Source organism: Dicentrarchus labrax, unplaced genomic scaffold (assembly GCF_905237075.1).
Source record: "Dicentrarchus labrax unplaced genomic scaffold, dlabrax2021, whole genome shotgun sequence".
In the NCBI taxonomy this organism is placed as follows: Eukaryota; Metazoa; Chordata; class Actinopteri; family Moronidae; genus Dicentrarchus; species Dicentrarchus labrax.
The window spans coordinates 6,089,636-6,112,119 of record NW_026136724.1 but is presented as its reverse complement, the minus strand read 5'-3'; the positions used below and the strand labels follow the sequence as shown (position 1 = coordinate 6,112,119).

General features: G+C 43.6%; 1 protein-coding gene across 1 annotated transcript in view; it reads left to right on the top strand.

The window, feature by feature from the left end:
- arid2 (AT rich interactive domain 2 (ARID, RFX-like)) overlaps positions 1–19,951 on the top strand; it is a 34,438-nt gene extending 14,487 nt beyond the window's left edge. The window contains exons 5-21 of the mRNA XM_051392480.1: positions 3,149–3,367; positions 3,856–3,923; positions 4,667–4,736; positions 6,643–6,893; positions 8,799–8,895; positions 9,127–9,336; positions 9,741–9,905; positions 11,314–11,392; positions 11,577–11,711; positions 11,987–12,195; positions 12,776–15,180; positions 16,665–16,819; positions 16,899–17,037; positions 17,132–17,217; positions 17,372–17,495; positions 18,118–18,209; positions 18,302–19,951. Of these exons, the coding sequence (XP_051248440.1) occupies positions 3,149–3,367; positions 3,856–3,923; positions 4,667–4,736; positions 6,643–6,893; positions 8,799–8,895; positions 9,127–9,336; positions 9,741–9,905; positions 11,314–11,392; positions 11,577–11,711; positions 11,987–12,195; positions 12,776–15,180; positions 16,665–16,819; positions 16,899–17,037; positions 17,132–17,217; positions 17,372–17,495; positions 18,118–18,209; positions 18,302–18,413 (4,616 nt within the window). The 3' untranslated portion in view covers positions 18,414–19,951. The remainder of the gene's footprint in view (positions 1–3,148; positions 3,368–3,855; positions 3,924–4,666; positions 4,737–6,642; positions 6,894–8,798; positions 8,896–9,126; positions 9,337–9,740; positions 9,906–11,313; positions 11,393–11,576; positions 11,712–11,986; positions 12,196–12,775; positions 15,181–16,664; positions 16,820–16,898; positions 17,038–17,131; positions 17,218–17,371; positions 17,496–18,117; positions 18,210–18,301) is intronic.
- Positions 19,952–22,484: the final 2,533 nt, after the last annotated feature.

Sequence of the window (22,484 nt, the reverse complement as noted above, 5' to 3'; positions counted from 1 at the left end):
TGGTTTTCCCTGCACCTCAGTTTAGATTGGAGCCCCCAGCCTTTCAGTCGCAGGCTCTTTTCTCTGACAGTGGGCCCTCTGCCTGCTGAGCTAATTGGCTCCAAAACATGACTGGCGTGGGAAAAGACACATGACCAACAGCGGTGAACTTTGTCTTAGGCTTGCAAGTTTTTCCTCATTCACAACCCAGATGAGTCGGGCATTAAAGAATACAGTGATCCCCCCCACAACAGCTGACTCTGCAGTTCTCCTCTTATGGAAAGCTTGCTGTAGTAAGTTTTAGCCTTGTTTTGAGTGATAAGACTTGTAGTACTGTAGGCACGTTTTTTAAAAATAATCTTTTTGCAGACATACCCAGGTTTAAAGCTGCTAAAATCTATATTTTTATATCGACAAAGGATCAATTGACAACTTGTATGTGGAAGGATCGCTTGTGGTGAGAGTTATCACCTGACGCTGCAGTTCTACGGAGGTTTATAGCATCTTTCAGCTCATTCTTTTTGTTTATGTCCCGCAACTGTTTGGGTGCACTCTCACTGCTCTCACAGCATCGTTTACATTAGCAGCAAACAGCTGCTGTAAAGCTCTAAAAACGGACTGAGAATGACTTACCAAGCACCAAATGGCACACAAAGTAGCCAGTGAACATATCAGAGCTAAGGCTGTTTATAAGATGTCACAAAAATTGCAACATAGCTTGTTTTTATTTGACTAATTTTCCAAATCTCAAAAGATTCAGTTTACTTTTATAAGTGACTAAGAAAAGTGTCAAATCCTTTCATTTTACTAGTTGGAAACAAGGAATGTTTAGAATTGATGATTCAATTATCAGAAAAGGTGGCCGGTTAATTTTCTGTCAATCAATCCACTAATTGTTGTGGTTGTATTTAGCTAAAGACTCAGATATTTCCCTTAAGAATTTGTGGAGACCAAAAATGGTGCTAAAAGGACAGGGTTTTCTGGTACTCATGTTTCACTAGGTGGCCAGACACACAACTTAGAAAATGAATGCTATTTGTGAGGTTAAAAAATTTCCAATTACAATATATCAGCTGATATTTTTTTATGCAAAATATGGTACCTTAGATTTGTTTGTATTTTTATAATTATTACAAAGATGCATACTGAGACATTTTCCAGCTTACAAAAAAATCTTGTCAGTGCTCTCATGGACAAACTAGGGTAAAGCTGCAGTAGGTAACTTTTATTAAAAAAAAACTACTTTTTGTGATATTTGCTGAAACACTCACTATATCCTGACTGTAGTACAAGACAGAAAAATCTGGCTTTTTTTGGCTCCTCCTAGTGCTCCCAATGGCATTTGCAAGAATCCACCTGGCCTGGATGAAAACAACCAATCGTGACTGGATTTTCGTAAATACCATTAGGACCACTAGGAGGAGCCAGAGGAAAGAAAATTACTTACTGCAGCTTTAATTGTGACACTGTTTCTAAATTAACTGAAACCTATGATGGAAATTCAGTATTACATACATACTGCGTTCTTGTTACTTATCAATATGCTGATATTAGCTGATAGACCAATGCAATCGGCAAGGCAGATATGATCTAAGTCCATCACAGACCTTTCATAAGTGTCTGACTCTGATTTTAAATGTGTAATGTAGTAAAACAGCCAGGCTGAAATTGTGCTAGGTCCACTTGGCAGGCTCAATGATGGTTAATTATTTGACAGTTGGTCTGGAAATCTCTCACACTGCGTTGCTCTGCCCTGCCGTCTCTTCACGTTTCGGTCGTAGGCCTGCGACAGCTTTGAATTCACTGTGCTCATAAAGCTTTGTCTGTCAGATGGGATGTCATACATGGGTCCCCCGCACCTCTGTACAGTACTGGCTCGCTACAGGTGCTGGAGGACGAGCAGAGGCGGGCAGGTTTTTGAATGGAGCTGTTGCTGCTGTAATAGCAACCCAGCTGAATTACATTTGCCTGCACAAACCTTTTCAGCATGGAAATCAAATTCACTCAGCAGGACTCCTGTCTGCTTTATGATTGGTTTCCAGAGGCAGCAGTCTACTAAGATCCTGCACCAAATTGAAATATCCACTGTATGGGGTGAGGGGGGGGATTACACCTATGCTCACAAAATGACAGATAGCTGAAAATCAAACCGTAGGATGGGAGGAAACTTAGGTCTTTGTTGACAAAATGATTGCACTTTCACAGGCTGGATCATCTGTCATTTTGAGCTGCTGAATAATATTCAAGTCATGATGCTTCCCCCCCCCACACAGGGTTCTCTAGCATTTAGGATTAGAAGTCTTTTAATTATAAAAAGCCCATCATGGAGGTTGACTGAGTCAGAGACTAACACAATTAAAAGTTAGAGAACATTCACGTTCCTCAGTCAGACAAGACACGGCTCATCAAACTAATTTGAACTAAAGACAGCTTTCACTGAACAGCTTAATGCCCCATTTGGTTTGCTTAAATTCAGTTAAAGGAAAAATAAATCTGAGTTAAACCGGCTGAAGGTGTGCTGAGGCAACGGTAGTACTACAGTGAGGGAAAAGACTAAAGCAGCTAAAGGCTTTCCTCTTATTCTGCAGCTCTGTTGATAGCCACATGTTGCAGTAATAACTTCAAATCCAAACTCCTCTACAGTGTACAGTGTTTGTCTTTTCTTGCCTCATTTCTTCTCTGTATCTCCTCCAGAGACAATTCAAAGTTCAAATGCCATGACAGTGGTTTATGTTTCACATCATTAGCATTACACTGTGTACATTATAGCCATTTGTGTTTACTTTTGCGTTGGTGGGCAGTATTGTAATGCTTCGTTTCTTCGTCTTGTTGGCAGTACTGTATGTGTTTCCCCGGTTTTGAGACATGTATTAAGGGGCTGTTCTAGTACAGTACTGAAATTTGTTAAGTGACTAAATTCAATTTATGAGCTGTGTGTTGGACAGTTTAGGAGTATGTAGATGTCTGTGATAGAAAGTTAAAATGGTCTTCAGCAATGTTTTGGCAACCATTTATTTAGTAACTGTGCTGCTGGAACTGTTTAGGTAGGTGTATGGCATCAAATGAAGAGCTGTAGTAAAGAACAAGTTAAAAAAGACACTTCTCTCACTTCACTGACATTCAATGCTAGATTTTATAACATTAACACAAGATATTTTTTTCTTCCCAGACTATCTCCGCCAAAGCTATGGACTGTCTTCGGATTTTGTTCCGCCGTGTGACTACAACAAACTGGTGCTGTCTCTCCTTTCGGGCCTACCCAACGAAGTGGACTTCGCTGTTAACGTTTGCACTCTGCTTTCCAACGAGAGCAAGCACGCCATGCAGCTGGACAAGGACCCCAAACTGGTCACGTTGCTGCTGGCACATGCCGGCGTCTTCGACGACTGTACGTTCCCAGCCTCACTAAGATTGTGCTCTTTAGTTCAAATGTTGGACAGCAGGATCGAGACGTGGTTTCTCACTTCATCTGTTGCACACATTGGAGTTGTAGCCAACAAATAAATGATACAAAACTTTAGACAATTGGATTGTCTACATTTAATTAGTGAAGAATATCTATATTGTTAAAACCATGAAATGCAACAAGTCTGCTATAGGCTGGTACTCGTAGTTCTAACTTTATTTTTTTTATTTTTCATTTTAATTGTGCAGCCCTACACAAATACTATTATTCTGGGGTGAAAACTCTCCCTATCTGCAGAATCCTCTTTCTCCTTACTTACTTTTTCATTCTAGGATCAAAGGTTCTCTGTTCTTAGCACCTCGTAAATATAATTTATCAGGGGGAATTTAATAACAAGGGAACAGACACGATTACTACTGACCTGAAACTCTGATGCTCTGCTCTAACCCTCCCTCTGTCTGCCTTTGTAGCGCTAGGCAGCTTCTCCGGGGTATTCGGGATGGACTGGAAGGAGAAAACCTCCCGGGACTTTGTCAAGGTAAGGTTATTTGTGTGTCTTGTTCTATCTTCTGCTAAATCTGTGTCTCTTTGTTTGGCCATTACATATAGAAATGAAACAGCACTTTCACTAAGAAACCACAGAGCATCTGTTTCACTCAAAATTCAGCGGTTGCTCCTTAAAGAGGAACCTCTGTGAGCAGTTTTCTCTGAGGCGTCTTTTAAAAGTGAATGGAGGTCAATTCACTTTGGTCTCACTCAATTTAAGAGGCATTCATAAAAGTAAAGTCACGACTCAAAAATAATGTATTTAATTTATCCTGGCTACCAGTCCTTAAGAGAGGTCAGAAGTCACAGTTGGCCAATAGAAGTCCAGTATCTTTCTCAAGGCCACTTTGTATCCAATTCAAAAGGCTTTGATCTGTGTTACCCAGGGGAGGGCTGGTCTCCCACTCAGACTGTCTTCATAACATAGTGCAAGAAAGAATCTCCTAAGAATTATTAACTGTATACTGGCGCCAATTTCAGATTAAACTGAACTCTGCTGATTTTTACACATCAAAGTCTGTTTAGTGAGATTCCCAGGCCCCTGTAGTCTGTTACTCATCTGTGCTTGAGGCCATTAGCACAACACACCCGGGTCTATAACCAAACTGCCTTGGGCATGTTGCAGTGGGGGTGACGTAGGTGCCAGAAAGAAGAATGTGTGGAATAGAAAAGGCGATGGCTCCAGTTCTTTCTATCGGTTCAAATGCACTGCTAACAGCTGCTTTTCTCCTGCAGTTCTGGAAAGAGGTGGTGGAGGACGCTGAAGTAAGGGAGCTGATCTGGGACAAGAGCAGCCCAGCACAAGGTAAACACACTTGATGTAAAAGCCACAGAAAGCAATAAAAGGGTACACTCCTATGTGCTCCCACGGTAGATTTATTGACACCTTAAATGCTGTGACATGCTCGAGTGTCCAGACTTTTTTTTTCTGTTTTATTTGTGTAATACCTGTGAGATGTGCTTTGTGTTTTTAACCCCCTCTTCTTGGAACTATTCCCCACCTTACTCTAAAATATTTCACACCCCCTTTACAAAAGATTTTTAATAAGTAAAAGCAAAGATTACATGGAATAAAACAAGACTGAATAAATTAGATGGAGAGAGAGGGAAAGGGGGAGAGAGAGAGAAATTAAAAACGCAACACTTTTGTTTTTGCCCCCATTCATCATGAGCTGAACTGAAATATCTAAGACTTTCTCTATGTACACAAAAGGCCTATTTCTCTCAAATATTGTTCACAAATCTGTCAAAATCTGTGTTAGTGAGCACTTCTCCTTTGCCGAGATAATCCATCCACCTCACAGATGTGGCATATCAAGATGCTGATCAGACAGCATGGGTATTGCACAGGTGTGCCTTAGGCTGGCCACGATAAAAGGCCACTCCAAAATGTGCAGTTTCACTGTATTGGGGGGGTCTGGGTGGGTCCGGAAACCACTCAGTATCTGGTGTGACCACCATTTGCCTCATGCAGTGCAACACATCTCCTTCACATAGAGTTGATTAGGTTGTTGATTGTGGCCTGTGGAATGTTGGTCCACTCCTATTCGTCGTATTCGCCGATCCAGAGCATCCCAAACATGCTCAATGGGTGACATGTCCGGTGAGTATGCTGGCCATGCAAGAACTGGGATGTTTTCAGCTTCCAGGAACTGTGTACAGCAACATGGGGCCGTGCATTATCATGCTGCAACATGAGGTGATGGTCGTGGATGAATCAATAAAATGCACCTGTGTTCGTTGTCCATAACACACCACCACCATGGGCCACTGCCATCTGCCCTGTGCAGTGAAACCAGGATTCATCCGTGAAGAGAACACCTCTCCAAAGTGCCAGACGCCATCGAATGTGAGCATTTGCCCACTCAAGTCGGTTACGATGACGAACTTCAGTCAGGTCGAGACCCCGATGAGGACGACGAGCATGCAGATGAGCTTCCCTGAGACGGTTCCTGACAGTTTGTGCAGAAATTCTTTGGTTATGCAAACTGATTGTTGCAGCAGCTGTCCGGGTGGCTAGTCTCAGACGTTCTTGGAGGTGAAGATGCTGGATGTGGAGGTCCTGGGCTGGCGTGGTTACACGTGGTCTGCGGTTGTGAGGCCTGTTGGATGTACTGCCAAATTCTCTGAAACGCCTTTGGAGACGGCTTATGTTAGAGAAATGAACATTCAATTTACGGGCAGCTCTGGTAGACATTTCCTGCAGCCAGCATACCAATTGCATGCTCCCTGAAAACCTGCAACATCTGTGGCATTGTGCTGTGTGATGGACCTGCACATTTTGGAGTGGCCTTTTATTGTGGCCAGCTTAAGACACACCTGTGCAATACCCATGCTGTCTGATCAGCATCTTGATATGAAACACCTGTGAGGTGGATGGATTATCTCGGCAAAGGAGAAGTGCTCACTAACACAGATTTTGACAGATTTGAGAGAAATAGGCCTATTGTGTACATAGAGAAAGTCTTAGATCCTTGAGTTCAGCTCATATATATATATGACAAATAAAAGGCACACAAATCGTGGTACAGGTTTAGGAAGCTCAAGTTCTTAAATGTCAACACAAAGCCGTACACTATTTTAGAAACAGAATTATGTCAGGTTATTTTTTGATCTTGAAAGTTTAATTTCTGTTACCTGCTGAACTGTGTGTGTTCACTCCCTCATCTGGCACGGAGCTCTAAATTGTTCCTGCTCTGTTGTCTTTGCAGATGGTACGTCGTGTGAGAAGCGCTGGCAGAGCCTCTTCCACCCGCCGCGGAACCTGGGTATCAGTGACATGGAGGCCCAGCGGGTTCTGCAGATTGCCGTTATCCTGCGGAACCTCTCCTTCGAGGAGGCCAACGTCAAGCTGCTGGCGGCCAACCGAACGTGCCTGCGCTTCCTTTTGCTCTGTGCCCACTGTAACCTCATCTCACTCCGACAGCTTGGACTTGACACGTTGGGCAACGTGGCTGCCGAGGTTGGTCGGCTGCTCCTGTTTGGGGTTCTCGGTTTGGTTTTGGCATAGTGAAAGTGTAACGAGCATGACTTCAAAAAGAGCCACATTAAAAACTGATGTTATGGATTTGGGTCACTTCTGTAATGTAGTAAGATTGAAGTGTCTGAGCAAGATTTGTTTCCAAATATAGGTTACTGTGACACAGTAAACTGTCTTGTTTTTAGCCATCATCTCTACTCCAAAACAGTCTGCAACTGTGTAGTACACTACTCAGCACTGTGGTCTGAACAGATTTAATTGACCAGTGGCCAAATCCCTCCCCTGTACAGCAATTGACCACTCATAGCATAGCAACAGTAACTATGCAATGGCAGGTCTTTCAAGCTTTGGATTTCTCCACATATTGAAGTGATATGAATGAGGCTGTAGTAAAAGCAATGCTCTGTGTTTGAGAAGTTTAGAGGGTGGTGTCTTTTTAAAAAATTTTTTTTATAGCTTTACCTAAAACAAAAACACGGGCAAAAGGGTGAAAAATGAACTAAACTGTGTTCATCTGTTCCAGTGTAAGCAGCAAAGACTAGCATGTCTGGCTAAGTATTTTTTTCCACGGCCAAGGAGCACGTCATTAACCAACTGCAGTACATTTAGTTTGTGGGGTTATGGTTTTAAACTTTAAAAATAAAAGAAGAAAAGCCCTGTTTTTGGATGAGTGAATCCACTGTGTCGTATTACATAGACACAGCAAAAAGAGTATTCAACCAATCCATTGGGAACTAACTATTAGCTTAATTAACTGCTGTCGTTGATCAAATCTGCCAGCGACATTTCAGCAGCAAGACCAACGGTAGTGTACTGGAAAGACTTTGAAAGTTCAATGTGCCTCTGTTATCGTAAAGTGCATGTGGTGAGCTTGAACAGAAAGCTGGACAAAGCCACAGTAACTAAAGGGGGCAGGGTTGAAGCAGTTATTCTTGTTAAGCTGTTTAGGTAGCTAATTAAGCAAACAGCTGATGTTGGTATGGAAATTTAATATTACTAGCCACAGCTAACTCATGGCTTTTACATTTTGCGCATCAGATGTTTTGACAACATACATTATGGCTAGCTTACAAGCTTACATTATCTTCTTCTGAATTTATAATGTAATGATTAGTTCCTGCTTGGTTCATTAAGAATAGGGCTGGGGTATGTTTATAAATACTATCAGCTGTAGCTACAGTTTCCTAAGAAATAAGGACAATGTCTGCCAGATGGTGTGTTGTGTCACTTCCAAGCAGTCTGTTTTTCAGAATAATTTTTACATATTAATTTCACCAAGGTGATTTATCACATACATTAAACTTCTGGTCTGTAGAAAATGTAGAAAAAGTCTTGAATGCAGAAAAGAAAACATTGGTGAAACAGTGGCTGACTATTAAGTCACGGTGAATACATTACATGGGCTCGATTCAATTTTAATATCACATTTATTGGCATGAGACGCATGTAGATGAGCCCTCTTCTATTTTTAGAAACTGTATGCATAGGGTCCGTGATAGAATCGGTTAAGCCCTTGATGCCATTAATTGGATGGCTGGGTTTAGGACACACAACACATTCTTCAGATATGATCCTGCACAGCCTTGTATTATCTGTTTATGTCAATAATATGAATATTACTAGAACATCCTTTTTGGTTGCTTATACGTTGTGACCAAGAACACAAATCATTAATGTCCTGATGGAATTACTGTGTTTTGGCTTTTGGCCGACTTGCTGCTTTTAAATATAGTAACCAGCAGTGGTTTTCGTTTGGATCAGTGCCGTTATTAAAGTTGCTGTGTGTCTCGTTGGTACAGGCGTTTAAATCAGAGAGGGAGGTTCTAATATCTTTATTGAATGCTGGATGGCGGGATCGTTTAATAAATCTTGTCTGATTTCTTGTAGCTCCAGCTGGATCCTGTTGACTTTCGGACGACTCATCTGATCTTTCACACCATCACCAAATGCTTGATGTCCAGGGACAGGTTTCTCAAAATGAGAGGTGAGATTTTCCTGGCGACCCCTGTGGACAAAAGCGGTAGCGTTTCTACTGCCTCATTTCATTGATTTCAAGGGGAATCCTCTGACCCGGTGGTCAGGCATTAAGAATAACTATAGGAATGGTCTTTTTTTTTTTTTTTGTTTATGTAGGCCATATAGAGGCAGCCGTATTAAATGGACTGTTTCATTGTACGATTTAAGTTAAATATGTTTTTCCATGTGTCCTTTTTAGCCATGGAAATCCTGGGCAACCTCAGCAAGGCAGAGGACAATGGCGTGCTGATCTGCGAGTATGTGGACCAGGACTCTTACAGGGAGGTAACGATGCTCCTCACCCTGCCAGACCTCATGCTCCTCATGGCCTCCTTGGAGGTGCTGTACCTGCTGGCTCAGCTCGGAGAGATTCCCTGCAGCAAGATCGCCTCCGTCGACCATAGCATAGGTATGTATTAGCTATCATTTACTTTTGTTTTTTATTAAACATACCGTGGCAGTTAACTTGGGTTGACTTTTTTAAAATTTTCCTTCATTCCAGTTTCCTCTATTTAATAAGTGAACCCAGAGCTTGAAATCTAATGTCACATGGGCGAGAGTTTTGGTAACTTGTCTGCCTGCCAAGTTTTATCACGCTAGTCTTTCCATTCGTGAATAACTGGCTCAAATGACAATGTCTCTTTCCCTCTACCCCTGAAATCTTTATGGGTCTGGTTTGGATTTCGTTCTCACTGTAGGAATGAGACATTTCTTTGATCTGCTAAGTAGCTGAAATGCAATTACTTGTTTTCAACGAGGCCCTAATGTGCTGATCCATATGTGTTTCTCTTCTTTCTCGTTCTCTCCGGTTAGACCTGTTAGTGCGGTTAGTGTCGGTTGACCTCCATACTTTTGGACCCGACGCCCTAACAGCGGTGCGGTTGATCGAGCACCAGGCCAACGCCGACCAGGCAGCCGAGGTTCGACCACAGCTGGTAGAGCAGGTACCTGCAGCTGTGCAGGGAGCGCCAGCACCTGGTGAGTGTCTCTACATGGCTGTGGGCTGCCCGATATGGTAGAAACATCTTATTGTGACAGTTATTTTGACAGATATTGCGAAAATCATTTGCAATTAGTGCAGGGATAATTGCAAATTGCAACTTATTCGCTTCACCCTCCCTCTTCAAGCGAGAAGGAGAAACTACAGTGGTTGCAAAAAACGCGATTGGCCCTATCTAGTTCTGCTCTGCAGACAATATGGTGTACTGAAAAACTAGAATATCCTGATCTTCACCAACAGATACTAGCCTTCTCTAAAGTATTCTACTTAAGCATTATATTTTTAAACCTTTTAAACCTATACACGTTACGCTTTTTTTGTCTTCTGATTTTGCTCATGGAGGTCCAGAGTCCTATGCAAGTAAAATGAAAGGCCATGTAAATAATACAAATGACCACCAGGTGACACACCACAGCAAATCCATGTGTGGTTGCTGTTGCAATTTGTGTGAATTGTGGCATACAGAGTGAATGTAACGTCCCACTGCTTTAAACTGTAGGTTAGAGCCAGATGAGGTTTTAAAGATCTTAACCAAAAATACCACAGAACAGGTTCACCACAATTAACCCACCGTGAGCTCAAATGAAAGTTTGTTTGTGCCCGACTCTGAAAATTCAAATCGATTCAACACAACACAATGAATGGAATGTATTTGACTTCTGACTAAAAGCCATGTAACCTTACGTCTGCCCAGAGTTAACGTTTGTGTTGTCACTGCCAGTTTTCAACTAGTTCAATTACAACTGCTGACTCACCTGTTGCTGAGCCATCATTCACTACAAGTTGTTTTGTACACACTCCTGGCTGAAATACCAGCTGATTATCAATATCATTTAATTTTCATGCTGAAACATCTAGTTAAACTGTAACATATGCTCAACAGAGGATGGCGGTTTTCTGATCTCTTATTATTCGCTAATTAATAAGGACTGCCAGAGTCGAGCAGCGTTCCATATTTGAACCTTTTTCCTGTTTGTGGTGAAAAATGTAAGAAGTGAAAACAACATTAAAACACTGAACAGTTATTGATGACATTTCTAGGAGGCAAGAAAATGAACGGATTATTTAGTTTAACTAGTTTCATCTGATAAAGTAAACTTATTTGGAATCAAATGCAAAAGTAAAAACTGCTTTCCTAACTTGCCACAGTCGGTGTGTGAATTAACAGGTGACCTGTGGTGGGAATCTAACACACCTAACCTTGGAAGTGTCATTCTTGTGGGTCAATGTGCTCCACTGGGCTACAAACTTATTAGCTTGCTGACATCTAGTGGACAGCCTGGGGAGTTTATTTAATCAATGGACAAACTCACCATGTTCCTCTTTTGCTTTGCAGTGCAGTCTTACTTTTTTTGTTCCTCATTTCTTTCTTTTTTGTCTTTTCAGTAACAAGGGTCCCTGTTCAGTCCACTCAACCACCACCGGGTATTGTTGAACTAGATGGGGAAAAATTTACACTGCAGTGGTAAGATAATTCATCTGTAGACGTGCGTTCTGCTAACTTAATTGAAGAGAAACACAGCTTAGATATCTTTTTTGAAGAAAATAAATGTAGGATTGTCTTTGTACTTATCCTCCCTGTGTCTGTAGCTCATGTCTGCATTCTTTTGCTTGCGTAGTAACCACACTGTGGTTTGTTTCCCCAACAGGCTAAACGCACACTTTGAGACAAACCCTGAGGGCTCTGTGTCTCGATCAGAAATGTACTCAGAGTACCTGGCCACGTGCAGTAAAATGGGACGAAGCAACATCTTGAACTCCACCGGCTTCCTCAAATGTCTGCGGTCAGTCCCGTCTCCTCTCCTGTCTGCTGCTTTTATGTTCCACCAGCACAGAGCACGGATTGTCTGTGCCCTGACCAAGATTGTTTGTTACACAACAGTTACTGCCCTTTCCCTTTGAAGAGCAGCTTTAACAAAATCTACCTGTCTTGAGTTTTATTAGTGACAGTGACCCCCCCCCCCAAGCAAAAAAGAAAAGCATGATCCTTTTTTTAGTATTTGTCTTTTTTTTGGCATTTTTTCCTTTGTGACGATCCTCTGTCCTCCTGCCACCACAGGACTGTGTTCCCCAACCACACGATGCGGCGGCAAGAGGAGCCCAAGGCCAACGGTCAGGTTCAGATTCTCCTGGTAGGGCTAAGGCGAAGGTCAATCCCTCTGCCCATCCAGCTGTACTACCAGCAGGCTCAGCAGAATCCGGCAGCAGCTCCTCCACCTCCAGCAGCCCGACACGAAGCTCCTGGAGACCCTCAGGCCCCGCCACCAGGTACAACTAGTAAAATCAATATTTCAGTCACTTTGTCTTTCTAAAGGGAAGATTCACCGCGTCTCCTTTGACATGCTTGACGCCCAAGATTTAGTTACTCGGCCAAATAATCTAAAGAGCTATGGAATAAAAGAAAAGGCACTAGAAAATTGTATTGTGCAGAAGGATGCTGGCAGTGTTGCAGAGAGCGCAAAGCTGGTACCACTGAGACCAATATGGCTGAACTAATTACCAAAGGCAAACACAGTAAGAAAATGTTTGCAAGAAAATAAGTTACTTGGAGGAGCTAACTAGGGAAAGTGAAAGAAAAGCTGATAAGCTCAATCACACATACTGTACATTCCTTCACATTAACAGAATAAATTGCCTGATAAAGCCAGCAGCTTTTGCTTTTCACACATACAACACCATCCATTATATTTCAATGCATGTGATCACACACTTAAGTCTGCTTCAGTGTCCTGTTGTGCGTGCATGGTGTCTGTGTATCAAAATATTCACAAGTCTTTGTAAACTGAGAGAACAAGGGCATAAGTTGCTCCTTGGTCCTAAACAGTTTTGTGTGTTATTGTTTGACCAGGCATACCTCCCGGGCATCTCAGTCTCGGATCCCAGTTTGTCCGGCCCATGGGCTCCAGTCTCAGTGCCACTGGTGCTGCCACATCCATGGCCTTGACTGCACAGGAACCCCACCATGCAAGCCACCCGACTGTTTCCCGTCACCCAGTGCCCCCGCAGGTGCCTCCCCAGTTACCACCAAATCCTCTGGCAGCAGTGCAGCAGCAACAGCTCCGACCCGGTCCAGTGATCCAGATTCCGACGTCGGTACCGGCCACCCAGAACCACAGCCCCCAGAACCCTGCCACTCCACCTGCAGCTCAGCAACAGCAGCAGCACTCCCCGATGCTCCCCACGGGGACGCCTGTCACGCTATTTCAGCAGGTACCACAGGGCCACATCCTCACCGCCAGGGTACAAGGCGTTTGCCCTCCGATCACCCAGCACCCACCCCTGCCTCAAACCCCTCCCCTGTGTGGGCCTCAGGGTGGAACTACCCAGGTGGAACCTCAGTGTGTTGCTGCTGCATCGAATATCGCAGGTGTGCCCAATTCCCAGGGGTCACGTGTCACATTTCAGAACATCGCCCCCAAACCAGCGCCAAACCAGTCAGGTGGACCAGCAGCCACAATAACCACTCCCAACCAGCAGCCTCAACAGCAGGCGCAGAGTGTCGTAATAGTCAGTCCCAACCCGCAGCAGAGCCCAGCCTACACCCCTGCCATACACCAGATCGTTCTTGCCAACCCCTCCGCCATTCCTGGTGCCCAGACTATCCAGATAGCAGGGCAACCTGGAGCTGCTTCCAGCCCCTGCCCGCCTCCTGCATCTCACTCCAGTACCCAGGTCCAGTCCAGTCAAACTGTCAGCCACGCACTGTCCATGAAACGGCACCAACAGCAGCAACATCAACAGCAGCCACCGCTCCAAATCATTTCCCAAACTCCTCCCTCTCAGCCTACCTCCACTGAGTCCAGCTTGATCAAACAGCTACTGCTTCCAAAGCGAGGGCCTTCTACCCCGGGAGGAAAGCTAATCCTGCCCGCTCCACAGGTGCCCCTTCCCAACAGCACGATAGCCCCTAGTTCACAGGTCATCTACCAGACAAGCTACAGCACCCAGAATCCCTCTCCTCAGCCCCAGCAGCTCAATGTCCAGCTGGTTCCTGGTCAGCTTCCTACTGCAGGAGCAGGAGCCCCAGCCCTCCAGACGGTCCAGCTCTTGCCAGGCCAGCTAATTTCCACAAGTAGCCCAGGGGCAGCTACCATCATCCAGGGCCCTGCGGCAGCTGGACAAGTCACGTTCACCGTGGTCCCCAACACTGGTTTCACCACCTCTACTGCTGCTGTTGCTGCTGTCAGCCAGGGTGCTGTGGCTCCGGGAGTTCCCCCTCCTCCATTCTCTACTGGAACAGTGCCCCACCATGCCCCTGCAGCTCCACCACCACCACAACCACCACTGCCAGCTCCCCTCAGAGGAGACAAGATCATTTGTCAAAAGGAGGAGGAGGCCAAGGACGCCACAGGGCTGCACATCCATGAGAGAAAGATAGAGGTGATGGAGAACTCCTCTTTGGCAGAAGGAGACTCCTCAAACAGTAAAACCAGTAACGGTGATGTTGTGGCAGGTGCCAAGCTGCTAAATGGTCGGAAGTGCATGGAGTCTAATCTACCTCCATACCACTCAGGGAACAGCCAGGGGGCCCTCAATGGCCCGGCTACGGAGAGTCACCCTGCTAATGGGAAGCAGGCCCTCTCCCCCAGCCTGAACACCCCTCTGGAGGGCGACCCCAAAAAGACTCTAGTCAACGGAGTGTGTGACTTTGATCGGGGTGACAGTGGTGGCAACTTTAACAAAAACATTCCAAATCACATTGCTTCCAAACAGTACTTGGGGAACGGGGAGGTGGGACCCTCTGAGAAGAGTCACGGGTCAGACCCCCCTCTCCCTAGTCCTCCTCCCCCCCAGCAGGACACTGCCAAAGCCCAGCAGGCTGAGCGCCTGGCCAACGGACCCCAGGCAGTAGGCAATAGGCCTCCCTCGGAATTAACCAATGGACCTTTGGGGCCGGGCCACGCTGTGCCTGTGCTAAGACAGCAACTGCTCCCCAATTCCAACCTCCCCTCCACTGTTACGCTTACCTCCCAGAGTCTTGCTGCCTCTCCTGCAAATGGAGTGGCCTCTGAGGCTCGAGGTCTCAAGAGACCAGCTGAGAGCGAGGACCGCATTGCAGCGGCAGCATCCTCGGGGATCCCCAATAAAGTGGGAGTGCGGATCATCACCATCAGTGACCCCAACAACGCCGGCAGCAGTGCCACCATGGTGGCGGTGCCAGCAGGAACAGACCCAAGCACAGTAGCCAAAGTAGCAATAGAGAACGCCACTCAGCAGAGGAACTGCTCACCCACACAGGCAGCTGGCTCAACGGTGAGTCATTGTAGGGTTAGTCTCACATTTATCCACAGTGTTCTAGTCGTGTGACTTTATGTCAAGTCTGCCACAAAATGTGTCTTGCATGTCTGTCACAGACACACAAGGTTGAATATTTACATTGTGAAGTCATTACCAGGTTGTCTCATGCTTTTGGTTATAAACAAAACAGATTTATTTACATTCACTAGAACACATCATATGTTCACAGGTTGAGGGCTTCTCCTACTGCAAAACATATGCTAAGGCTTATTATTATTGTTAGTATTTTGCATTAATTTGATACATTTATCTGGACGTTGTAGCTTGTGGTCTTAGTTGACATACAGCTATTGTTTGACACTCAGTTTTCTGTAGGATACATCGTAACTTGTAACAAGATAGTATGACTAAAGATATTTTCACAGAGAGAGTGGAAATGGCCCTTTGCTTTCTCCATTCAGTGCCTCTCTCTGTGTCTTAATGCTTTGCTGAGGTCTTCAGCTGTGGAATAGAATGACGTTAAACAGCCAACAGGCTTTAAAGACTACAGCAACAAAAACCAGGAAGGGCCACTGGCATTTTAGAACTGAGCGAAGATTACAGAAAGACATTTATTTTTGTGACTATCCTTGACATCTTTCACCACATGTGAGATGCTGTGAAAGTCACTAAAATGAGTGTCATGGGTATAACATTACACTTAGTAACCATTGCTCTACCGTGGCACTCAGAAACTTCACAGGGTATGTTTTTAATATGTTTCCAGTATTTACCATTATGTAACTGAATTAAAGGGGCATATTTAAGAGAGAGAGGGAGAGAGAGAGAAATACAAAGTAGTTGAAAGCTTTTCTGTGCTCTTGCAGGGGGCATTAGCTTCCACTGTGAAATAAGTTTTAGAATCAGTCTAAAACCTGTGATTCTAAGAGCAGAAACAATTTCTTCTCAAAATCAAACCGTGGCACTCGTGCTGGCTGGAAGGGTTCAGGTGGGATTGGTTAATGTTTGGAGGTTAAGAAGGTGATGCCAGTTAAGACCATGTGGCTTTCACCGATACCCACCTCCTATAGCAACGCAGCTGAGAGAACAACTTCTGCCAGTAGACAGGCCTCAGTTACATCTCAGCCAACAAGACCTTTCTAATGATGATTTCATGAGAAATGGCTCCTGTCCACATTATTCCTCTAATACAGCATGTGTAAGTAAAGTCTGTAAAGTGCTCTGTGAACCGTTTAAAGTCAGAGCAATAAGGTGTCCTATTAGTGTGATTATTCCAGAAAACATTAGCACACCAACAGTGGTGTGTCTTTTGTCAAATGAATAATTAAAATGTTACGTTTGTTGTGGATATTTCAAATCTCTTGTGATTTTACCTTCTGCTGGTATATCTGTTGGGAATTGTGAATATCTTTTATATGGTCTTACAGTAATCACTTGATGGTGTTTCCATTTATTTTATATTGATAAATATTCATTTGACTTTTCTAACTCTTCCACAGCCTACAGTTACCCCGTCCCCGCCCCCTGTATCCCAGCCTGCACCAGCGGGAAACCACAGCCCTCACCTTGCAGCACAGCAAACCCCCGCAGCACCGCCAGAGCAAAGCAGGAAAGCAGGGCAGAACTTCAAGTGTCTGTGGCAGTCCTGTAAACGGTACGTGTTGCAGACGCAGTCTGTCTCTCATTCATAATTCTCTCTAGCTCTTGCTGATTCGTTCTCGTTTCTTCTCCAGATGGTTCGAAACGCCGGCTCAGGTGTTTTACCACGCAGCAACGCAACATGGTGGCAAAGGCATGTATGGAGGCCATTGTCTGTGGGAGGGATGTGAACCTTTCCCCCGGCAGAGACTGTCCTTCATCACACATCTACAGGTAGGACCTTCACATTCTCTGCGGCTGGTAGTTGAAGTAATAATGAAATACTGTATGAGATTTATCTAACTTGTTTCTGCTCTTTCTTTTCCAGGATAAGCACTGTTCTCGAGAGGCTTTGCTGGCTGGACTCAAACTAGAGGAGCAGCAGGCACAAAGTCCCAATCAGACTTCTTCCCAGTACATATACCTTTCTCTATTAATCTTCATACATGACTGAAACTACACTTTATACCTGTTTGCGCTTGAAGTTATTTTCCTTAGCACTGACTGGTTGATTTTATTTGGATCCAGCTTATCAAGATGGATTTTGTGTGCTTTTTGTCTTGTAAAGGACTCCGCCAGCGGCAGGCAGTAGTCCGGCACCGCGAGCACCGAAAGCAATCGTGAATCATCCGAGCGCAGCTCTCATGGCCCTACGCAGAGGCTCTCGAAACCTGGTCTTCAGGGACTTCACTGTGAGTAGAACAAAGCTAACTGTTACCACGATTCTCCCTGATTATTCGTAAAATACACACACACACACACACACACACACACACACACACACACACACACACTTTTGTATGACTTATAAAGCCCATAGTTGGCCGAAGTGGAAATAAGCTGTTCTGAAGCTTTTAAATCCCACTGTTTCCTTCACTTCATGGTTCAAACGCAGGGTTAGGATTGACTGGAAATTCTGGGGGAAAATAATTTTGTAATTTCCAGGTCATTAGGTTGGAATCTACACAAAAATGTTGCAAAAACAGTCCCATTAGACATTTCTACAGGTTTAGACGACCTATCATTTAGCAGGTCATGTTGTGATGGTAAGGAATCCTGTTTCTAAGTGATGCACCATTCTTACCTGTTTGTGTCCGAATGAGAGAATGTTTGTCCCCATTTCCTGCCCAGGGACTATAGACTGTAAATTCTCATAGCTCATATTATCTCTGGTGCTGCCAAGTAGCTGCTCGTTGTCAAATAAACATAAGTAAATCAAATAAGTGCCCCTCTTCAAGGGCCACTCCTACTGAGCCTTTATCATCTACAAAAGGGAAAACCGTGTATATATTTCTTGTTTGTTTCCTCTCCCAGGACGAGAAGGAGGGACCAGTGACCAAACACATACGACTAACTGCTGCCTTAACGTTAAAGAACATCGCCAAGCACTCTGACTGCGGTCGCATGTAAGTGTTCCTGCTGGCTTTGAGGAGTGTTGAGTGCGTCTTTGTGAAATGTGGAAGAACACTCTAACTTTAGTTTTGTGTTTGTCTCTCAGGTTGGTAAAGAGGCATGAGACGCACCTCTCTGTGCTCGCGCTAAGTAACATGGAGGTTTCCACCACGCTCGCCAAATGCCTTTACGAACTGACGCGCTCGCTCCAGGCTTAACGCCAAACGGACAACCTCGAAAAAAAACCCTCACCCCATCGCCCCCCATCCCCCTCTTGGGACGAGGGGAGGAAGCCACCGGCGAGCCGTAGCGGGTCTGCAGGGGGGTGAGCAGAGGGCGGGAACCAGAACAGACCCTCCTTCTACCGCGCCTGGCACCCTCAACCCCCTCTCATCCCTCACCTCCTTCCTCGCCAACCTGTGTTCAAACCCCCGCCCTCCCCCAACCCACACACACAAAAAAAAAAAAAACTGCCACGGGGTCTTCCACCAGCTGCCCACCAGGGGGAGCTCTTTAACACTGCTTCCCCGAGGGACTCAACCAACGAAACCCCAAACACGAGCACATTTTGTTTAAGTTTTTTTGTTGTTGTTTTTATTCTTCTCTTCGTCCCGTGACCAGATGTGTGCGTTGGAGTGAGCGGCGGTCGGCTGAAGAGTACGGGTGGGCGGGGAGGGGGGCGGTGCTGTTGTAGGTGTCCCACATGGTTGGGTGGAGGAGGACTCGGCTGGCAACTGGCGCAGAGAATTTTTTTTTTTTTCTTTAGAAACTTGGTAGCTTGGTTTTCTTACTTGAGTCAATATATTTTCACTTATTTATTATTGAAATGAATACCATTACAATTAATGAAAAAGAATCTTGTAAATATGTTGTGAATATATATAAAGAAGATCCTCTTTCATGCCGATGCAGCCACTGGAGAACTTGCTCTGTGGAGTAATAGAAGCATTACTTTGGTAGGATTGAATAAAGTAGTATGTTTGTTTTTTGTTTTTTTGTTTTGCTTTTTTATGATCCCTGGTCACTTGTATCTAATGTGATTCTATACTCAGCAGTGGATGAATGTACTTAAAAACCTGTAAATAATTCTGCAAAGGTACTGATGCTGTAAAGCTTAGGGAGGGGGAAAAAACAGTTTTTTGTGGAACTGTGACATTTTTTGTATTATAATACCTTGTAGAACTCATTTTGCTGGCTGAAAGAGTATGGAATAATATATCTCATGTCATTTTGTAGAAGAAAAAAAATATTGAAGGTATTCTCTTCCCTTCCTCTTCCCTCACACACCCTCCCCTCAACACACACACACACAAGTAACATATATCCACTGTAAGCGTTTTGTCATTGTACGGGCACAGTGCGCGTACCAAAATTTTTTTGTATTTGTAAATTGGTTTAAATACATGGAGTTTTTATACAGGTTTTCTCCTGTGTTCTTTGCTTTACGTGCAGGTATGATATTTTCTTCACTACTTTTTTCTATCTTAATATAGTGTGGAGTTTTATTGTACTATTTTTTCATTCTTAATACCATGCCACATTCCGGCTCACGTCCTCAGACTGTCCTCTCTACCGTGTGTTGTGTAACATTTATGACTGCCTGTCGTATTAGCATCTGACCGGGGCGACCCAACCATCCTCATTTCTGCGGTGTCAGTAGGATGTGTGACTATACATAGACCTAACAGTCTGTTAGAGATTGGCTTTATTTACTTTGGTGACTGTTTATAGTTTTTAAATAAAACACTGAACATTTTGCTTTGGTTTTACGCTTGTTTCTTTTCTTTTTTTTCCTTCCCATCAATTTCTCCCACTTTACTGTCTATCAAAGCGCATGCAGCAGTTGTCGAGCAGTGATCCCCAACCAGGGGTACTTGTATTTCAGGTGGTACTTACGCAGTTGGAAGGATTGTGGAGTAGCTCAAATAATGAACCAAAAACAGAGTGAGCTGTAGCACCCGAACACTGCTGCAATGGAGAGTAAATTTAAAAGTCACGGATAACAGTTCGGTCTAAATGAAATAAAAGGTTGAAATAGTTGGCTAGAAGTAACTGGAATGTTTGTTATAGCTAAAAATGAATAAGCAGTTGAATAGTAAACGTAAATGGTTAAACATTTGAAATGTAATAAAAGGTTGAAATAGTTAGCTAGAAGTAGTTTGAAACTTTAACAGTTAGCCAAAGGCTAAACAGTTGAAATAGCTCAAAGTAATTGATAAAGAGTTGAAAGATATCTAAATGTAATAAAAGGCTGGAATAGTTAGCTAGAGGTGACTGAAACATTTTTAACAGTAAGCTAAACATTAGCAGTTGAATAGTTAGCTAAAAGTGGATACACTGTTAAAATGGCTAAAAGTAATGGAGAAACAGATGAAATAGCTTAAAGCAATAGGTAAATGGTTGAAATAGCTGAAAGTAATGGAGAAACGGCTCACAATGCTAAAAATAATGGATGATAACATCTACGTTTGGAACGTGTCGATGAAGGAGTACTTCAGTTCATCTGATAAAAAAAAAAAGGTGGGGAACCACTGGTGTAGAAACACCAACAGAGTCTTCTCCTGGATTCACCACTACACCCTGGGCTGCGTGCCAAAGGAGAGACGTCTGAACAGATGCCAGTGTTTTTAATATTCAGCACTCCGTTTTCATGCTAGGTAGTTGGGACTTCAAACAGTCCTCTTGTCTGATATAACCTAACAAGCTTCATTTGCTGGCAAGCTCATCCTTTTGTTCTCTTTAACCACTGGACATTTTCCTTTGGCTCGTTCCTTTCAACATAATTGAATTGTTAATGACTTTGCTGAGCGCTCCGCTTCCCACAGCTCCCAAAACTTACTTTGTGTGTTTAATCTTACATTACAGAGAACTTTCTGTATTCATCAAACGGCTGTACAGTGTCACATTTTGTTAGTGTTTAGAGCGTAATATGAGATCTCTATGTGAGTTTATTTTCCATCTTTGCTGTTGCTCAGTGCTCATTGCTGTACATCCAATTAGAAAGTGCAGGCAGTATTGTGTATTTACTGCTCAGGTGCTTTCTTTTTCACGTCATGGTCGCTATCACTGCTCATTTAACAACCACAAATGTAAGACATGAATTGTGTCTTACTTCTTCACAGCACACTAAATAATTGAGACTTGTCTTAATTGTCCTTTTCCACATTTTGCTTATCATTGCAGGAAAAGCGCGGGTGTTACTAATAACATTAATCATGGCTCTGTTCTTTTTATAAGTGTCCCAGTAAGGCACAATATCAGTGCCCTGAAACTGAAGCAGCTAAATGGAATAAAGCCATCATTCATCATATTCTGTGAAAAAGGCTCATCGGTAAAATGATGATTGTAAATCATTTGCTTCTTTTTTACAATGTAGTTTGTTTTATATTCACTCGTTTATGGAGCAACTGAAAACTGAATTTTTCTGTTTCTCATGCTCTAGAAATGCTATATTGACTTTATAATATATAATAATAATATACAACAACTTCTGCAAGACTAGCTACATTTTAACTATTTGAGTTATGAATGTGTCTATGAGGAGCCACAAGGCGTTTTAAGGAGAAGCTTCAATTTTGTAGTGTGATGAAAGTAACCTCTCCCAACCAGTGTTTCCATCCCAGGCAAAGATTCGGCTTTATTCTATTTACCAAAAGTCCCGTGGTTTCTCACTGCGACCACTGGAGGGTAATTAACACAACGATTCTACATGCTACCAGAGGGCAGCGCAAGAACCCGTAAACACAACACTGACATAATAGAAAATAATGAAGTTTATATGGAGAACGTGCTAGCAAACACTGGCTTATTCACTCATGGAGCAGACGCAGAGCAACATTAGCACTCATTTGGAGTTGTGTTTGATGAATGAGTTCAATATTCACTCTCCTTTAGCTCTGTTTTGGTTCCCACCCATTCCTGAGGGAAATATCTGGCTCTTTAGATACTAACTACTCCACTTTGTTTCTGGCCAAATAGTGAACTCCACGTTTCTGAAAGCATTTACGATGGAAACAGTTTCCCGCTGTGTCGCAGTACTGATGAGAGCTGTGAGACTGAAACAAAACTGTAACATGAAGTGTAACGGGCCAGTGAACTGAAGAAGACTATAAAGTCTGGTTTAAGTGATACAGTCTTTTACCAGTATTGATGTTACCTTGTAGTTTTTAATAATCACATTAATAGCGCACATATTAAGAACAATTTTACTGATATTAACACTGTGTTAGCCACGATTGTATGTAGTTTCGCAGTTCCTGTCTGTGTCCACTGGAGGGCAGCAGACATGT